Source organism: Argopecten irradians, chromosome 1 (genome assembly GCF_041381155.1).
Source record: "Argopecten irradians isolate NY chromosome 1, Ai_NY, whole genome shotgun sequence".
Lineage (NCBI taxonomy): Eukaryota > Metazoa > Mollusca > Bivalvia > Pectinida > Pectinidae > Argopecten > Argopecten irradians.
In genome coordinates, this window is record NC_091134.1 from 60904756 (window position 1) to 60926389 (window position 21634).

The 21634-nt window shown below is 35.1% G+C and overlaps 1 protein-coding gene across 2 annotated transcripts; it reads left to right on the plus strand.

The window, feature by feature from the left end:
• The first annotated feature begins 299 nt into the window (after positions 1 to 299).
• LOC138336295 (uncharacterized) lies at positions 300 to 20420 on the plus strand. 2 transcript variants are annotated; one of them, XM_069285739.1, is made up of 10 exons: positions 300 to 429; positions 1321 to 1783; positions 4943 to 5045; positions 9006 to 9142; positions 9362 to 9483; positions 10383 to 10556; positions 13686 to 15243; positions 15579 to 15760; positions 16702 to 17545; positions 18805 to 20420. In XM_069285739.1, exons 2-10 carry the CDS (start codon positions 1348 to 1350, stop codon positions 18957 to 18959), a joined length of 3711 nt encoding a protein of 1236 aa, XP_069141840.1. In that variant the 5' UTR covers positions 300 to 429; positions 1321 to 1347; the 3' UTR covers positions 18960 to 20420. The 2 variants fall into 2 exon arrangements, with proteins under 2 accessions (XP_069141840.1, XP_069141832.1); XM_069285731.1 differs by lacking the exon at positions 300 to 429 and adding an exon at positions 436 to 709.
• Positions 20421 to 21634: the final 1214 nt, after the last annotated feature.

Consider the following 21634-nt stretch of genomic DNA (forward strand, 5'->3'; position numbering starts at 1 on the left):
AACGTTATGACGTTACGCTCGCAAACAGATGACCGTACAATCACTATAGTATACTGTGTGCCTAACGGCAAGGGCAGATAAATATGTAATATGCAAATATAAAATTAAATTATTTTCTATATCATAACAATATTGTAATTTTACCATTTTGGCGCATGAAGTTTATAGGAGATTTACTGTACACGTGTTGAACTCTCACCAAACGTTGTCAAGGGAAGTAACTCGAACAGAACTTACTATAAAGAGATCCGTAACGAATGCGCCTATCGGATATCATAATTATCTCATCCTGAACTCATCGGGTATTATACCGAGAATCTATGTAATATCTATTCCCCGAGGAGTTCCGGATGATAATGGTCTACGTTCAAGGATGGGCTACGTTCCGAGAACTCTGCTACTGACAATATTCTACGAATGCACAAATATGTAAACACCGATTATGCATTTCCTTCATATCAGTTCATTGGACTTTGCAAGAATCACCTGTTAGACTTTATGAGTGCATATTCAACAAATACAAAGTATAAAGGGTTCCAGTAACTGAATTTGGCCGAAATCGAAAGTGAAAGTAGATGATCTCATATTGATAATTTGTGGTAGACTACTAGGCTAACGTAGGCCTTGTGATTCAAGCTGTATAGTAGTCTGTGTTATTGACCCAACTAAAGTGAATCTAGAAGAGTGGGCCTATGTTTTATGAACAAAGGTTTGATTTGTTTTACTCCAATTTCATTTCATTGTGGTAGATACTGAAGCCTTATACATTAAGTCGTGTAGCTATCCTAATGCAATGGGGGCATTTTGGTACATTTTGAAAAGTCATCAAAACTATCAAAAGCTTTTTAAATGCCCCTTTTAATAATACATTTATGTGTTTGAGCCATAGCACTCCAAACATTAGTAGTCATACAAGATACATAATCTTTATAATAACCAATACATAATCTTTGATGACTGAGCAAGTCCAATCTTGCTACACTTCTCTTTTCAGTCTTATCAGTCTTTATCCCCTTACACAATCATTAAGAATAAAACCCTTAATGTTTTCAGTAACAGCACATCTGCATATATTACTTATTCAGAGCACCTCTAATTAGCTGCACCAATTGAGTTACATCATACATGTGCATTTACCTTACAGGTGAATGATGATGGAATCCAATTCAGTCCTGTTACATCTATATTTTTGCTTAACTTTTGATGAATAAGACTTTTTTCCTTTTAATAGTTATTTTTATGTTTATAAATTCTTATTATGTTTTTAAGAAAATGAATGTTGATTTATTAACTTTTAATTTATTTCATTAACAACTCTAGGTACATGTATAACAAAAGTCAATAAGGATGGCAATGTTTGAAGGAGGCGGTTCTATTGGAAGGACAACTCAAGTTCAAAGGTGGGACATTATAAGGCATGCTCTTATTACAGAGTTTGATGCTAGTCCTGATGTTTTTGCCAGTGTCCTCAGGTATTCACAAGACCACCTTGGCAGAGGAAACCCTCCTCAAAATGCCACTGAATACTTCACAATATTGGAAAACAATATGTTACCAGAAGACTTATTGGATTTTCTGATTGTGTTGATCGACCAGCTTTGTTTGCATACCGACTTTGGAACAGTACCAGTTGCTGGGATTTTGAGGCAGTACAAGGAAGACCTTGAGGAGTACAGAAGGGCAGAGATTGAAGATGAACGAAGTGCCAGAAACTTTGTAGGAAGGAAGGAGTATATTCATGACATCAGGAGGATACTGGAGGAGGATAGTAGAATTTACAAAGGTATGTACCATATTCCACCCAAAAAGCACCCAGGGCAGTTAGAAATTGAAAAATTAATTAAGGTTTGCTTTTATTAGGACCAAATTTGGCAAACATTTCACAAAATTATTGCACAGTCTGTAAGCTAGTTTACAAAAAACAGAGAAATCTTATACTACTGTGATAAGTAAGTTCCTCTCTCAGGTGTACTTTGTAGGGTATAACACCTGATCTAATGATATTCAATCTTTCTCTCACATAGGAAGGGGACATGTTAAGCTGGCACACAGTGAAGTTAAAGGGTTTGTGACACAAAAACCTTTTTATAGACTTTCTGATAGTTTGACCCCATCAATGTTGGCTGACACACGTTTCACAGCACTCCGCAAAGCTGTTTATCTACTTTAAGGGCAATAAGGGTGAATTGCTGCGGCTGAGAAAACTTTAATGAGCTAGCCAGTCACGTGGTACCAACGCGTCATCCCTTTCACCATGCTCTGCTGTCTGCTGTAGATACTATATATTTATAGATAAAAACTACAGAGTCTTCTAGTGTTTTTTTAAAGGGACAATTCGGTCTAAGAGTACAATAAACCTTGCAGATATTTCGGAGACAAACCAGTTCTATTGGAACTTAGATTAGTTAGTTTTACTGTGATATGCCAGAAAAGCCCACTGTAGTCAAATGTACATGTGAAATGTTTAATCGCCATTACACATAGCCTTGTATGCCGAACCTTGACTCTTGCATGTGTAATAAAGATTTTTTTTGTCCAGAACTCCTGAAAATGCTCTTACAGTTGTGTTAACATTATTAGATGCATGTTCTTGTCTAAAAATAATTTCATCAACTCCTCAGTGGTTATATATTGCATTTGTTTTACCTCCATGACTTTGACTCGGGTAAGGATACAGCGTACATGTTGTACCTGATTAATCGTATCGATCAACGATTTGGAATTTCAATGGTATTAATCAAAATACTTGACAATGTTTTGGAATTTGTGGCTATTTCTTGTCATATGTTTCATAAAGAATATAGAACAATACATCTATGTCATATTTTGCTCTGTGGTTATGTAACGAATTAGCCTCACTGAATTGTCCCTTTAAATATCTGCAGTGGAAAACAATGACAGTGATATCCCTGCTTTGGGATTTGTTCCGGACATTATCCCATACCAGTTTGACCCTTTGATGAACACTGATAATTCTCTTTCTACGGAGAAAGGGGATAACATCGCCAGATGTTTCAGATGCTGATCAAGAAAACCAAGAAGGTAATCAAGAGGATCGGTTGACAAACACAGCATGGTTTGTAATACACCTATTATTATTTTAACTTATTGGCATTAAATATAGATGTGGATGCCTTCATGGGTAATCATCAGATATCTTTTAGATTAGTGAATATAATCTTAAATATATCTTACATAAATAATTTTTTTACATTAAAATCATCCCTTGAGAACAATTAATTTCTCCTTTTATAACTTTATACATGCATTAACCTAAATGCGTTTGTATGATTGATATCAGTGACTTACGAATTATATAATTATTACACTAATTTTACATACCAAATATACATGTATCTCAATAAAATCTCTTGTTTCTAATTAACATCAATGACAACAATGTAATACACTTTATTACTATGTCAATATACAATTGAAAAATTCAGTAAATGAGGATTGTATTCTTAACAACAGAGGAATGTATAATAATGACATTGGTTACTACTGTGAGACAAAGCTAATTACATGGTTCAATTACCAAAAGTCAATTTTTCCATTTTATGTTGTGGATACATATTTAGTTATACCGGTATTTTTTATTTTCAACAGGTGTTGATGTGGTTTTTGTGATCCAATGGTTACGGACTCGGAATCTACGTTCTGCTGTCATGAGATAAATGATCTCAATTCTCTAGTTTTCAATAAAAAAACATCTCTGTAAATTGTTTATATTGTTATTAATTTTACCTATTGATATATTTATTATTAAAGAAATATTACTTTTGTTGCAATATTTATATACATTACATCAATCCTCTTCTCCATATAATGTATTTATACGACTATACAGCCAGATACTATTACTGATATTATGCAATTATTTATTTAATAATGTGTACTGTAGCATTAGTATGAGTAATTAAGTAGCAGGCAATGGTGATGATAAATTGTCCTTCAGTTGTTACAAGCAAACACACATTTGAAACACTCACATTCCATGTGTAATGTTGACTAACAAACAGGGCTGAGTAATTATAACATAAATGTACAATAAATACCTTTATCAGGTCAGAGATAATAGATCACCTTTTCAAATATGAATTAAATTGACCCTGAAGTAATTTAATGCCTCAATATAAAACCCCATTCACACAAATGATGATTTTCTGTCAGCTTAAACTTGACACTTATGTAATGCAACCATGTATTTTGAATACCCTTCTTCTTTAGAAAACGAAAGAACTTGTTTTAAAAAACTTATTTTATTTTAACTTATTTTATTTCTGTGATTGTTATAGCAGCCATAAGCAGCACATTGCACCACACTGAATTTATAATGACAGCCTGTAATTATTTCATGTGAAACACAGGATAAGATAACTGTAAGTTTAGGTGTTTAGCTCTATTCGTGTCTGTCTCATCAGCAGCGTTGAGCCAGTCGGTGAACCAGTGACGTGTGCTGGCTTACAGCCTCTTTATCGCAATACATTTTTGCATATCGGTCAGCTGCCCAGATGGCCCTATGTATAGCCTGGTATCTCAGTGTGTGTATTTGCCATCCCCATGGAGTGGGCTATTTCGGTGAACTTAAAGGGGGCCCAATCTATAGACAACTTATCACTTTTTGTGTCACAAACCCTTTAATATCAATGTTTCATGGTGTGTGTAACCATATAGATAGTAAAAGATGAAAATTGATTTTAATTTCCTGAAGCACTAGAGAGCTGGAAAGCAGAGTAAAAATTACTCAAAAAGTTGACATTCAATAAAAGCCATGTAATCGATGTATCTTTCAACCCCCTTATGAGAACTTGTGAGTTATCGCTGAAATGACAGCCACCCTCTAACATTGATATCTCTGAACATAAACATATCAGTGTAAAGTTATTTTGTTCTTTTGGGACTTAAATCCAGCCATTTATGTGGAGATGTTAATTTACAGGTGTTTGCATCTGTGGAATGGGTGGATTAGGAAAGACAACTCTTGCAAGCCACATCTGTAGGCTCATGAAACGTCGATGGGAGATTGTCATCATTGAGCTAAGGTATTGGTAATATTGAATTGCTGCTTGTAAAATATATGATTAATTAAATATTTCTATAATATGCTTTAATTAAGGACGTTCTGTACAGTGATCGAATGCGCCATTCGTTCGGAACTCCTCGGGTCAATGAGTGCATTCGGAACTGCACATGAAAACTCTTTTGTGACTAAGATTATGAAGAATAGCGATCTATATGTTATCCGTCTAACGATATCTTACCTTTTAACGTTAAAATCAGGATAGTATAGTCGATAAACGGCGTATTTGTCGATATTGTACTTAGTTCGGTTTGCCGAAAGCTTGATACCGGGTGAAAATCAAAGTTTGTACGGTAGGTGTAGGACCTAGTTTCGACAAACTAGAAAAAATAATGTTGTCAGATCTTTGAATTTGGCTAGGCTAATATAACATGAAGCTACATGTATCTTTTGAGAAGCAAATTACATAACTCATACAAACGGACTCGATCTTGTACTGTACTGAATAAAATGAGATTTCATAACAATCAAGTGATTAAAACATTTTCTGTTCAACTCCGTTAAACTATGAATATTTAACACTTAATACCCTACATGTGTTTTAAGGGAGATGCATGATTAAATCAAGATATTCCAATTTTGCCGAGTTATCCTCTAGTATAAAACTACATACAGAAATATTTTCATCTCTCAATCGCCCCACCCCTGCTTTTCGTTCAATTTGTACAAGCCAGTATATTTCATGAATATTGCGTATGTAGATGTCTACATGTATCATGTTTAGCTAATATAATCCCCAATAAGCACTAACACGTTCGGGAAACAAGACCTTATTTACTGTACACATGTATGATAAGACATAGGCCTAACTTCTGTAATTAGATAATGCATGTATTTCCCGTTTTGAGAAAATGCATGGAAGTACTCTGATTCAGTTGATCAAATACTATCTTACGAAAAAGCACATGTAAGCTAGTGTCAACAACAGTATTATATCTGTGATATAGAAACTAAACATGTACATGTAGGCATAGACTAATTATTTTCCTGTCTACAGTAATCAGCTGAACGTAGGTCGAGGATTCAGAATAAGAGATTTTTTTTCTTAGGCATACACTTGTTGTACAGGTTATATTGAGGATCCAAAAATCTGTTTTAGTTTACTTCGGATAATAAACATATATATACATGCATTAGATATGCAGATATATCTCTTCAAAAAACATACAAAGACATACAGATGTGTATGATGACATTGATTTTAACGACATTGTTGTGATCAAGTTGAAGTTATCAACTTCGATCTTTGTCACGTAGACGCTTTCATCGTTACAAATTTGGCGCCAAATTCAAATTTATGCTTGAATATCTGCATCAAACGATTATTGAAGCTAAGATATCTTGACGATGGAAAGATAGATTTTGATAAAATATTTTTCCGCTAATCATGGATTGTCTAAAGGGTAATTGAAGTGGAGTCTTTACACAGAATTTTCCATAATAATTTTTCAGATATTATATCCAGGCAAAATAATGGCTTATTTGTGCCATTTCTTAATTAGCTTTGTATAGCATCAAATCAGTGGCATCGTGAAATAAAATTTACAGGTATAACAATTTATATTGTCAGACTATTACACTTTATAATGTTGAAAATATAAGATGTTATTTATAAAAATATTACAGCTCGATTTAGGTCTAATAACATAATTGTGAAAAAAGTCATTTTTTAGGGGTAGGGGTTTAAAAAGGCTAATTACTCAAAAAATCAGCGGTCAATTTTTTTATATTCTTTCATCATAACCCAAACAACTGTCTAATTATGTGGACAAAAAATAAAGAAAATTAAACGACACAATTTTTTGAAATTAGGTATTTAGGCCGCATTTACACGCATTCGCATAATTCGCATAATGTATTTTTAAGAGTGGAACCGACATTGAGGTCATTGATAGCCATATAAACTTACATATCAAAGATATAAAATGTGGTTGTTTGTAATATTTCAGTCAATTACCAAGCTTTGAAAATATGTGTGTAAAATTGTATTCTGAGAAAAACAGACGGTAAAGTAGGGTTATTGAGAGTACAATATTTCCAAAACCGCACGGTCAAATTTCAAATAAAAGCCTTAATAAACAGTTTATCAACCAATCTTTCAGTGAGCAAATTTGAAAAAAAATTAAACGAGGGGAAATTTTTAGGCCTAACTGTATCGAACCACCTTAAGGGCCTAATGTTCATAAGGTCATATATGATAAGCATAATATCATATATTTATTGTTTTAAAAATGCATCACCACAGACAGAGCATAGACAATATTGATCATTTGGACAATAATTTACGTTTAATAGTATATATTATATGTGTCTAATTAACACATTTTGTTACCTGCTGTTAATTTTTCAGTTACAAACAACACTTGCATACATTTAAAGTTATACTTGAATAATTGTTACTTTAACCTTGATGTATTTGGGTTTGTATACCAACTGTGGGGTGCAGCGGATAATGCCACGCTTTGCGGCTTCTTGCTTTGATTAAGATTTGTGGGGAAAGGAAGAACTTCTTACTGCATCAGTGATTCTGCTTCTGTTGGTTTACTTAAGAACCTTCCATGAAAACAGATTTTACCTTTTGTGTTAGCTGCACGTGTGTCAGTGTGCACGTGACTGTTGATAATTAAGACTCTAATTTTAATGCATCTTATGCTGATCACATAGGCATTGGTTTTATGTAACATATATGTACATGGGCCTAGTGTATACTACTACATTTTAACTCATTTAGAGAGAAAGGGAATTGGAAACACATTTCAATAATATTTTAAGGTGAACACTTATATAAACACATTTCAACAATATTTTAAGGTGAACACTTAAGTGATTAGAAATAATTTAAACATTTATGGTAAAGAAATGAAAATAAAAACTTAACATTAAGAATGTAAAATTATTCAAAACATCATCTGCAACATTCACTTATTAAATAAACATCTTAATTACCGGAAGTTGAATTATATTTCTTTCTAATGTTCAGTTGTAAACAATTCTTAATTGAATATTTAATTTTGTTAAAAAAACTCCCCCTCAAAAAAATTGGAGTAGAAAAAAAAAACAAATCAAAATAAAAGTACACTGAAATGGTGATGCCTTATGAAAAATTCTAAGTCCCAAAAAAGTACAAAAAAAGTACACAACATTTTTCATACTCTGTGAAAAATTCTAAGTCCAAAAAAAGTCCAAAAAAATTACTCTGAACATTTCTCATACCATGTGAATAATTCTAAGTCCAAGAAAAGTACAAAAAAAGTACTCTGCAAAATGACTAAGTCCCAGAAAAGTACAAAAAAAGTACTCTGCAAAATGACTTAGTCCCAGAAAAGTACAAAAAAAGTACTCTGCAGAATGTTTAAGTCCAGAAAAGTACAAAAAAAGTACTCTGCAAAATTTCAGAGTCCAAAAAAGTACAAAAAAAGTACTCTGCAAAATTTCAGAGTCCAAAAAAAGTACAAAAAAAGTACTCTGCCCTGATGATGTGTCCGGAAAAAGTACTAAAAGAGCATGCTTTTTTTGTACTTTTTAGAAAAAGTACTAAAATATGTCACTAAAAGCATCATAAAAGCATGCTTTATTTCGGTATGGGTGGGCTTAGCTGGACAATATAATCTGATTGACTATGTAATTTCTTTAGTAATAAGGATATATCTTCAGTTATTTATAAACTACTGAATTTACCTTTATATGCAAGGACTTGATCAATTCAAAGCCTACATGTAAACTTATCTGGAAAGTAACCCATTTTAACATCTTAACATTTTTTTAGAATAACTTTTATATCAATATTTTCATATTATAAGGAATGGCACTAATTTGAAGAATTATGAAAAGAATGGCATTAGGTTCAATGTGAAGGTTGTCCAGTATATTGCTTCTAAATACAAATCCTAATTTGTTCTGACTGCCTGAAATGTGTCCACAGGGAAGTGACCAAGTTGCGTGATCTACTGAGGGAAATCTTTATGAAACTTGAGTGCCCTGGAAGGATTGCTGAAGATGAAAGTGAAATTCTGGGACAAATTCAGAACTTTCTGGAAGAGGAAGACAGAATAAAACAACGTAAGATGCAATCAATTAATATTAGATGTACAACATTGAGAAACTTCTGATTGACACGTCGTTAGATATGATACAACGTTTGAAAAGTATCTCATTGTGAAATATTGAAAAACTAACGATATTGAATAGAATTCACCAACTACTTCTTAATACATGAATATCCTCTATGGAAGGATTTTATATTATTGTTATATTCAGGGTTATATTTGATTTTTATAGCACGAATCCTGCTGTTGGACAATATAGATGATGTTATTAATGAAGAAGGGACGGTCAGGTTTAAGGAAGGATTTCTGTCGAGATTCGGTGAATTTCTCCAGGAATTTGGTGATGAGTGTAAAGTATGAATGTGTCTTGGAATACATTTTAGAGTAATACATGTTGTTGTTCTCTTGTTTCATCTCCACTTATATGTACATATATGTTTGCCATAATGAAATATGCACACTATTTAGCTTAAATAACTTGATAATGAGGTGTACACAGAGTTATCAGTGAAAGTATTTATGTGGAGACATATGATATATCATCAGAATAAATGTGGTTCCAGTTGATCAATTTAAAGCGATACACTCATATGGAAGTTATTTGTACTATAAATAGATACTGTCAATATTTCTCATAATCAATAATTATGTCCGACTGAATACCTTTAGAGTCATCATGATTCATCCCTCATCGTGCGCATTCTACCATGTGCGGTCCGTAAACTATTCACTCAGACGACTTCTTCTTAATAACAACAGATCATTCACTCAGACGACTTCTTCTTAATAACAGAAAAGCCCATGATACTCACATTGGGCATCTGGCATACTGGGATAAAGGGCTATCAAGTTTGTTCAAATGAATGACTTTGACTGCCATTCAAGGTCAGAAATGTCAAAAAGGCTAAAATCAAACAACTTCTTGTGAATAACTAATATCACTGTGTTTCAATCATTACTCTTTATGGATTTGTTGTAATTAGACAATAATTATGTTGTTACAATATGTAACCATGTGATCTGACCATAAATTGTGTTGAAACTATGTGACCAATGTTGAACATGTGCATCACTGTTTGCATGTGTTTTAACATTGTGACCTAAATGGTGTAATATTTGATTATGTGCTGTACCAATACATCTTTCTGTGACCTAGTGTTATAACGTTTTGACCCTATGACCTGATATTAGCTTTACGTGTTGTTATCATCACACTTATGACCATTATATATTAATGCTTTTGATTTTTCCAGCTGCGTATGCTGTTGACATCCCGTATAAAGATATCAAAGTTTGTCAAAGGAACAGCTGGAGCTAGGAAATTTACAGCCCGCCAGGACAGTGGCATTGGTGTTATACTGGAGAAAGAGTTAACTGGCATGAACCAAGAAGAAGCAAATGAACTCTTTATCAAGTCTATTGGCACAGTGAGTTCAATTGAATTAAATTTTATATAACATACAGTGTATTGAGGTTTTAACTTCGACCACAACACAAATACCAAAATTTTCAGCTATAATAAGAGCATTCTCAAGTAAAATTATATATAACTAATGATTCCTGTCATTTACATTGGTAAAATAACAGTATCAAAAGGATACTTTATTATAAGCCTTTTACAGTAAGAAAATTATCCCTTATAAGCTTTTAACAGTAACAAAATAATCCCTAATAAGGCTCTGTTAATATGGGGACAAATAAGTCTTTGAACTCTCCTCTCCTAAAACCCAATATTAGGTGTAAGGACAGACAGCTCCTAATTTCCTCTCTATGATTTATGGTTTGATATGGGGTTTGTAACTGTCATAAGGGGTTTGTAACTGTCATATAACAAACTAGGTTTGTCTGTTGAATGAAACAGATCATCTGAAGGAACTGCTTTCCCCTCCTCTTGCCATTCTTTAAGACAGCATAATATATGGGGAACATACTATGTTATTCTCCTGCCATGAAAGGGAGGGCCATGTAGGATATATACCCAAGTTGATCCATTTCAACCATTTCCATAACATCACAGTCCATTCCATTTCCATCTTGCTTTATTCTGTCTCAATTTCATATGGAAATGTTTGCTTCTTACATAATTGCTAACTAGTGTATATAATCAATTACTGATCCCCTATAACCCCTTTAAAGGTCAGTAAGGTGTATATAGTGAGATAGGCCAGAGCAGGTGTCTGTTACTGACTTCAAAACAACACATCAAGGAACGTTTGTTTTTTTATGACTTAAAAAACATATTGAGTGATTTAGACAAACATGGATCCAATTTTTGCAAACACAAATTAGGTTTCTTGTTTAAATAGTCCATGAGAAGATTTGGGTTCCTTGTTTCCCAACTCTTAGATGTTTCTTTATGGATTTTTAGCTCACCTGGCCCGAAGGGCTGGTGAGCTTATGTCATGGCGCGTCGTCCGTCGTCCGTCCGTCCGTCTGTCCGTCAACATTTCCTTTAAATCGCTACTAGTCATAGAGTTCTGCATGGATTGTAACTAAATTTGGCCACAAACATCCTTGGAGAAAGGGGAACAGAACTTGCATAAATTTTGGCTCTGACCCCCGGGGGGCAGGAGGGGCGGGGCCCAATAGGGGAAATAGAGGTAAATTCTTTAAATCGCTACTACTCATAGAGTTTTGAATGGAATGTAACCAAATTTGCCACAAACATCCTTGGGGGAAGGGGAACAGAACTTGTATACATTTTGGCTCTGGTCCCCAGGGGGCAGGAGGAGCGGGGTAAATTCTTTTAATCGCTACTTGTCATAGAGTTTTGAATGGAATGTAACCAAATTTGGCCACAAACAATCCTTGAGGGAAGGGGAACAGAACTTGTATAAACTTTGGCTCTGGCCCCCCTGGGGGCAGGAGGGGCAGGGCCCAATAGGGGAAATAGAGGTTAATCCTTTAAATCGCTACTTATCATAGAGTTCTACATGGATTGTAACCAAATTTGGAAACAAACATCCTTGGGGGAAGGGGAACAGAACTTGTATAAATTTTGGCTCTGGCCCCCGGAGGGCAGGAGGGGCGGGGCCCAATAAGGGAAATAGAGGTAAATCATTTAAATCGCTACTAGTCATAGAGTTCTACATGGATTGTAACCAAATTTGGCCACAAACATCATTGGGGGGAAGGGGAACAGAACTTGTATAAATTTTGGCTTTGGCCCCCCTGGGGCTGGAGGGGCGGTGCCCAATAGGGATAATAGAGGTAAATCCTTTAAATCGCTACTTGTCCTAGAGTTCTGCATGGATTGTAGCCAAAATTAGCCACAAACATCCTTAGGGGAAGGGGAACAGAACTTGTGTAAATTTTGGCTCTGAACCCCTGGGGGCAGGAGGGGCGGGGCCCAATAGTGGAAATAGAGGTAAATCCTTTAAATCGCTACTAGTCATAGAGTTCTGAATGGAATGTAACCAAATTTAAACCACAAACGTCCTTTTGGGAAGAGGAACAGAACTTGTATAAATTTTGGCTCTGGTCCCCCGGGGGCAGGAAGGGCGGGGCCCAATAGTGGAAATAGAGTTAATTCCTTTGAATCGCTACTAGTCATAGAGTTCTACATGAATTGTTACCAAATTTGGCCACAAACATCCTTTGGGGAAGGGGAACAGAACTTGTATAAATTTTGGCTCTGACCAACCGGGGCAGGAGGGGCGGGGCCAAATAGGGGAAATAGAGGTAAATCCTTTAAATCGCTACTTGTCCTAGTGTTTTGCTTGGATTGTGACCAAATTTGGCCATAAACACCCTTGGGGGAAGGGGAACAGAACTTGTATAAATTTTGGCTCTGACCCCCTGGGGGCAGGAGGGTTGGGGCCCAATAGGGGATTTAGAGGTTAATATTAGAATTCCTTCAGAAAAGAAACAATGAGCCTATATTCAGATCATTACTTGGCATAACAAACCAGGTGAGCGATACAGGCCCTCTGGGCCTCTTGTTATGGGTATTGAATCAATGATGAGTCTCCGGTTTAATTAAAGTTACAATTGTCAAAAAAATCCACTTTTCTGGAAAAAATAACTTTTGTTTATATGGAGTCAATTTACACGACATTGCCAATTTCTAGTAGTACTCATTGGATTTAAGCGTGTTAGAAATGTCTCTTTGGAAAAACTGATTTATCATTTATTAATATTGATTAACCCCTGTGAGCCATTGTGATGGAAGCAGCAAGAGGTTGCAGTCAGTGGCTATTTCAACTTTCTGTATTTCAATTCAGATCAAGAAAGAGGAAATAACCAACAAGGTTTTGACATCCAATGAGTGCCTTATGGTAGAAATATAAAAGGCATTTTTGCTATTTTCCTGTATGGGCTCCATTTCTTTTGCGAGGGAAAGGGGAGGCTCCATTGTTAAGTGAGCTAAAATTCTTCAGATTAAAGATCTACCTTCTTTTACAAACAACGGGAAACCAATTCTATCCAATTTAATTTTTGCTCAGAAGATCTTTATATCAAAACTTGTCCATTTAATTTCTTTGAAGTCAAAAATACATTTTGTACATAAATGTGATATCAGTATGAGTAATTCTTGTTGTTTTGATACACTTCAGAAACATGTTGATAGCTCAAAGATTGAGAAGATTGTGAAGCTGTGTGGGTATAGCCCTTTGGCCATCACTACATTGTGTAGCTCTATTCGCTATGGCCTTCTTAACCCCTACACAATCATTGAAGACTTAAAAACCAAGTCAAAAGTTGGATCTATTGAAGGCACTTTGGCTGTAACCAACTGCCTTGAAAAGACTTTTGATTCACTGGGTGAAAAAGAAAAACGGTATTTGGTTCGATTGTCGGTGTTTAATACCTCTTCTTTTGACCTTGAAGCAGCTGCAGCTGTACTTGGTGAGAGGAGTGAACTCGCCAAGCAAACATCACTCAAACTGTTCAACCTGAAGTCACGCCATTTCCTGGAGATAACTGACGAATATGCTTTAATTGACCGATGTAGAGTTCAAACCAGATACTCTCTTCATCCTCTTGTCTTTCATCTCTTAAAGAGTAAAGCACAATCTGGAATATTCTTGCAGGATATGAAAATAGCAAAGTACAATTTTGTGAAGCACTTTCGCAAAGTCATTTGCATAGTTGCAGAGGAGATGGAAAAACACTGTATAAAAGGTCAAAGGATACTAAGCATTGACCGTGCCCATGTGTTACATTTCTATGAGATTCTTGCAGGACCAGATGCTTTAGAAACAACCGATAACCTGCAGACTATTATGGAGAGTAGAAGAATTTCGGAGATAGCAGATGAACTTTTGTATGATGAAACAAGATGGAGCCTTGTGAACAACTTCCTTGCAAAGACCAAGGATAAGAAGGAAAACCAACTGGAACATATTATGTGGCAGATATACCAGGCTACGATGGTGATGGATATGGATAGAAACCAAGAAGCAAGCGCAATACTTGAACAAATTGAAATCTCACTCAACGAAGTTAGAGCACAAGAACTTCCTTTGGCTGCTGTGATTGGTAGTTTTTTCTATACAAAAGGAAGATTATGTCTCCGAGAATATCAATGTGAAGCATCCGTTGAAAATCTTAAACATGCAGCCAACATGTTCAGGATTCGAGGAGTGAAGAGAAACTACCAAGTATATCTGGCTAAAACCTTCAATGCCTTAGGTTGCTCTTACTTCCGACAAAGCGAGTCATACATAGAAAAGGCTCGCCTATTACATTACCGTGCCTTGAGAATTGTTACCAAAACCTCCAAGAATTGGTATAATATTGAAGTTCCCATGTATATCCAAAATGTGGCTATGTGTCTATTCAAAGAAGGGGAAGCCTTCAGAAAAGAAGGAAAAGAAGAAGAGGCAAAAGCAAAGTACAATGAAGCTGTTAAGCATTTCACAAATGGCAGGAGCCTCAACTTCCGGATGAATCTTCACAAGCAGGATGGGGAAGCACAGATACTTCAGAATAGAGGGGAAACATATGCTGCCTTGGGCAATTTTGAAAAGGCAGAAAAGGACGTAAATGATGCTATGATGTTAAGACGGCAGTTGATGAGCCCCCCACACTTACTACTCACTTTGGTCACCTTCAAGATGGCTAAAGTCCAGTATCAGAAAGGAGTCTGGTTATACCATCGCAACCATCGATGTAAATACCATTTCTTTTTGCTTAATTGAAAAATCGATTATCCAATGTAGGAATTAACCTCACATATGTGAACAGTTAATAAAGCAAATATCTTGTCAGGCTAAACATATTCATTTGGGTTTTGATCACTATTAAATGATGAATATTGTCACAGTTGATGCGAACGAGTATTATCAGAACATTTAACCTTATGTAACCACTTAATTTTGCATAGATTAAGAAAACGATTTTCAAAATACAATAATGTAGTACGACAATGTCAAGGTCTGTGCTTTATCCCTTTATTATTTAGTGTTTATTTAAAAATTGTAAACCTGTTCTAATATTTTTTCTAGTGGATGCAATAAACATTATGTTAAGAGCAAAAACAAGATGTGACGAGGTCGTGGACTTCATTACCTGGGGAGGGCTCCCAGTCAACCATAAGGATTATCCAGAAGTGAAAGACTTAATCATCAAGATCCATGCCACTTTACAGGAGTGGAGAGACCTCTACAAACTTCTCAACAAAATCCAGGTAGGTACAGGAGTGGAGAGACCTCTACAAACTTCTCAACAAAATCCAGGTAGGTACAGGAGTGGAGAGACCTCCACATACTTCTCAACAAAATCCAGTTATGTACAGGAGTGGAGAGACCTCCACAAACTTCTCAACAAAATCCAGGTAGGTACAGGAGTGGAGAGACCTCCACAAACTTCTCAACAAAATTCAGCTATGTACAGGAGTGGAGAGACCTCCACAAACCTCTCAACAAAATCTAGGGGTTGAGAGACCTCAACAAAATTCTCAACATAATCCAGGTTTGTAATGGAGTGGAGAGTCCTCGGAAGTATGTACAGGAGTGGAGACTATCATCAGATGGTGGATAGTTCAAATCGCCTTTCGTTGTGGTCTCTTGTCTGCCCATCCTTCCTTTAACAATTCGTGTTACCCCTATTTCTCAGAAAGGACTCTTAGAATATGTCGCAAATTCCATAATAGATTTCCCTAGGGCCATAGTTGTGCATATTGTATTTTGGGACCGATCGACATGCCGCCATCATGGATTTTGATAATTGATTTTGTTACCGTTTTTTCCAGAAAGTACTAAATGGATATATCAACTTTTTCATATGCAGTTTTTAGTTAAAGTTTAGAATGCAGAGAACAAATCCCTCTTTCCATTGTCGGACATAGATCATTCTTGGTGAGCGCCAAGATCCCTCCGAGATCCCTTGGTTTCAACTTTTCAATTCAATCACCAGTGCAACAACATTTCAGCTCTATCAAGTACTTGTTTGCTGTTAAAGGTTCACGGATCGAAGACATTAAGAATTTAAGTTTGAAATTATCACCTATAATATTACATCTTAATGGAGATTAAGTAATTTAATTTCTAAAGAAAATTTTAACTTCTCAACAGAAAATATCCTTAAACTTTTTAATGTTTCACAATATGGAATTATGGTATCTTGCAGAAATTTGAAGATGGCTTCTACCAAAAAGATATTAAGAGAAGGAGGAGCATAAAAGCAACAACAAAGCCACGGTTAACACAAAATGAGTTATATGCCTTGATAAACTCGGGAAGAACAACTATTACTCCAGTTACACAAGGAGTTGACGATTCAGACGACTCAGATATAGGTTTGCCTGAGTCATCTTCATCTGATGATGACGATGGTGACGAGAAGTATTTGGTAGTCAAGGAAAGAATTTCTGCGAATTTGTTTGATGAAAAGCAAGCTGCCGTAGACTTTACCACTATTCTGGATGGATCTTTCTTCAAGAATAATCAAAACAATCCAGAAGAAAACCTGCCTCTACCAGAAGAAGAAACGACTGAGGATGATTCAGATATGAACATCCTCAATATGGAGGAAGGCGTAGACGAAGATGATGACAATGAAAATGCATCTGTTCCATCATCAACAAAATCCACATGCATGGTCGATTTGATCCACGATCATCAAGTTGATGAGGACATGGAAGTAGATACAGAAAACAAAGCGCAAACCCCTCAATTAACACGCCAGTCTAGTTCTTTAGATATGGATGTGTTCGGTAGACCAGAACTAGTTCCTCAGGAAAGTGTTGAGATTATAGAAGATCTGAAAAATCTACAAGACAATGTACTGGACAGTGGAGCGCAGAGGCGTCAGGCGTGGCAAGGCTCCAGTTTGGAATCTGCTTCTCTGGAATACAGTGTGGAAAAAGATGGTATCATCTCTGTCTCGGAGCAACTGAAAAAGGTTGATATTAGTATTGAAAAGAGAGGCAACCTGCTGAAACTGGGCGCAGCGGAAACCATATTGGAAGAAGGTAATATTTTACAGATATTGTATAACATCAGAGTGAGCTAAGTTTATCTTCCTCTGGTTTAAGTGTTAACTTTATAAGTCTAGTGTCATATAAGGAGTCAGATTGTATCTGGTTTGCCAGAATTCCACAACAGTATTGAAAGAATATGCAGCTTTTTAGCTCGCCACTCGAAGAGAGGGGGGCTTATGGAATCACTCTGGAGTTGGCGTCTCAGGTGAAGGTTTTGATGTAAGTGTTGAAAATTGTTATCTGTAGCAACTGTGATTTCTTCATTAATTTAGGATTGTAAGTGTTTATGGAAGCAAATGCTTGATTTTGAGGATTTCAAGAGGCCCAAAGGCCAAAGATACCTGGATAAGTTTTGGTGTAAATATTGAAAAACTGTTATCTGTAGCAACTGACATTGATTTCTTGATGAAGTTAGTATTATAAGTGTTGTGATGGGTATGATCTATCATTTTATGGAAGCAAATGCTTGATTTTGAGGATTTCAAGAGGCCCAAAGGCCAAAAATACATGGATAAGTTTTGGTGTAAGTATTGAAAAACTGTTATCTGTAGCAACTGACATTGATTTCTTAATGAAGTTAGGATTATAAGTGTTGTGATGGGTGTGAGCTATCATTTTATGGAAGGAAATGCTTGATTTTGAGAATTTCAAGAGGCGCAATGGGTCAAAATGACCTGGTCAAAGTTTTGGTGTAAGTGTAGAAAAAATGATATACATAACAACTGATATTGTTTTCTACATTAATTAAATAAATATAGGCTTTTAAGTCTTGTCTTTGGTATGGACAAATATTTTAAGGATGAAAAAAAGATGGATTAGTCGTCAATTTGTATTTTACTTTAGGACTGACATTGGTTTCTGCCTTGGTTTACATAGGCTCTTAGGACCATATATATTATGGGTATGGGTATTCATTTTAGGGGTAAAACACAGGATTTGGAGAATTTCAATAGGCCCAATATAGGTAAACTTCTTGAATGATAAGATCTTACGTAAATGGCTGCCTGAGGCGAGCTTTGCTGTTCTCAAAAAGCTCTTGTTAACTTGTTAAATAACACGCTTATGTCGGTAAACAATGGATACAGATTTAGAGAAATGTTTACTGTTGTCCTGTCAAGTTAGTTTGCTGTCAGAATATGATATGCACAAAAAGTGATTGTGTGAATAGGTCATCTTGGTAACAAAAATTTGCCAATGGCAGTTTTGATACTGTGAGGAATTTATGATTTTGCTTGTCTTATTTATCATAGATTCAGACCCAGAACAAAATGCAGGGCTTGAGACACAAACACCCGAGCTAGACCAGACAAAAGAGAGAAGAAGGCGGAAAGCAAAAATCACACGCCAATCTAGCGTTTCAGACGACACCCATGCACCTACTTCAAAACGGCATTTAAGAATTTGAATATGGAGATACAAATGGGGACATTATCATCAAACCAGTAGAAGAGTTGGGAGATACTTGAATAAAATGCCCATAAAGATAGATAACTCGTCTATACTTAGAGCAAACTATATGTCTTGACATGTCTACTGTATACGAGTGCTGTATACAGATATTATATCCATGTGTTAAAATATATCGAGGTTAACCTGATTTTTAAAATAAATGATTTAGTGTATATTGATATATATGTATTTTATATTATGTAGCTTTATCTAAATGTTACAGATAGTTGTTTCTATTCTCTTGCATTTTTCAACGTTCCCGCTGACTGATATACCAATGTATGTTTTCAAATGAATTAGCAATTGACTCCATCCTTTTGTGGTCTTGTTGTTTTTAACGCTAAAGAGAAAAAGATGTTTTTTTAACTGTGGCAAAATTGTTTTAAAATAAAGAAATCGTTTTAAACTTATGAAAATATTTTAAACACTTTTAAATAAATGCTGACAAAGTCTCAGCTCTAACATTTCAATTAGTAATTTTTTATTTAATTCTTCAAGTACTCTAACATATATTTCTTTTTTTCAAAGTTTGTGTCTAAACTGTAAGGCTCGCATAATATTGTATCACTTAAAATTGATATTTGGTTCATCGTTTTATTGCTACGTGTACAAGTATATATATATATCCACTTCACTTTTTGTAAATGTAAAAAAAATGTAAAATTGCTTATACATGTATATATATATACATAAAAAGAAAACAAAACTATAAAACAGTTTTCGGGGGTTTGAATTCTTTTATTTTCTGTGCTAAATCCAGAACGGGACAAAGGAACTTCATATTAGTTTTTATTTTGTCCTCATGTTTTTGTTAGTTTCTTCCAGAACCATTCACAATATCTTAATGTACCATGTTATGACGTAATCTTACTATGACGTCATTGTACTATGATGTCATGTTTTACAAATAAAAGAATTCAAACCCCTGAAGACCGGCATGAGCCGAGAAAGCGCTAGGGAGGAAAAAACTGTTTCATAGTTGTGTTTTCTTTTTATGTATATGGAAACCATCACATGGACATGGTTCTTTTTTACTTATATATATATATAAAAACCCCTGAAGACCGGCATGAGCCGAGAAAGCGCTAGGGAGAAAAAACTGTTTTATAGTTGTGTTTTTTTTTTATGTATATGGAAACCATCACATGGACATTATTCTTTTTTATTTATATATATATATATATATATAAAGTTCAAAAAATGTTCTTTGTACATATATCATATATTTCTTCAAGAAAAAAAACCCTCATGACAAAGGTATTTTGCATTTGTCATGAAGGTGTTTTTCTTGAAGAAATATATATACGTTGGTTTTCCACTTTTATTTGTTTTCTTCTTTGTCATGTTAAATTTTGTTCATTCTATGGAACTCTTCTATTTGGAGGAATAAAGAGGAATGTTTATTATAAATAATAAATGTAAACATCTTCTTATATATTTATCCCATTACTGTGCATTCCATATAGAAGCTGATTACTACAACCCCAAATCTGTACATCTACGCGCACGGCGACTCTCCAACGTCTCTTGATTCCGATTGTCTTTCAACTTTTTCATTGCGCATGTTCTTTAAAAAATGCTTCACCGCTGAGAAAAAGTATTTTTCTCTTTCAAAAACAGGAACAGACGAATTAGTATTCTTCTTCAGTTACAAAAGTTATTACTTTACACCATTACCATCGTTGAAAAGTTTGAGTTTCTCATTTTACTTCAAGACAAAAATATTGAAAAATAATTAATTGCATCCCGAAAAAAATCCGTGGTACTCTATCCTATATGAAATGAAGTACTGATTGCGTATGCACCAAAGCAAAACAAATTATATTGTATGATTTTTTTGTGTGTGATTTAGACATATATAAACACGATTAAACACAAATTATTGTCCAAATGATGTGTATCATTTTTGCTCTGTCGGCGGTGGAGTATCCTTAAATAGCATGCATATTTTCAAATTATTAACAAAAGTACTAAACTAATGAAAATATGTCTTAAATACCAGATAATCCTTAAAAAATCGTATACAAACTTAGACCCAACTCATATTCAACGCATGAATTTTTTTCTAAATACCGCGATTTTTCCAAAAAACGACCCGGATACGAAGACGGACCTAGTCGGGTACATTTTGAATCAGGAAATGTTATGCGATGCAATATTGAAAACATCAGCATTATTAATGCATATTTCTACCACAATAGGCGGCGTTATTCAATTCTCAGGACATTGAATAAACACTGCAGCTGTTGATTAACAATTTATTTCTCAGTGTCACGTCATCATTGTCAACGTCACCAATGATCAAATGACGTCATTCTATGTTGTGATCGCCGCCTGACGTCCAAAACTGCTATTTGAAAGCGTAATCGTCGTGGTCGTTGTGTCAAAATACGTGACATTTTCATACATGTTAAATTGACCTTTAGTACTAATAATACATCTTTACGACAAGAATTTTTCTGATGAGTTTCGTAGATTTAACGTGTATGAAACGAACTTGATCTTGATGGAACTATGGCTTGGTGATTATCTGGCGGGAAATTGACGATGCCGTGTCGTGCGAATGCTTTTACATGTATGCATGTAGTCCGACATTGAGTTTTATTTTCTGGAAGCAACTATGAAGATTTG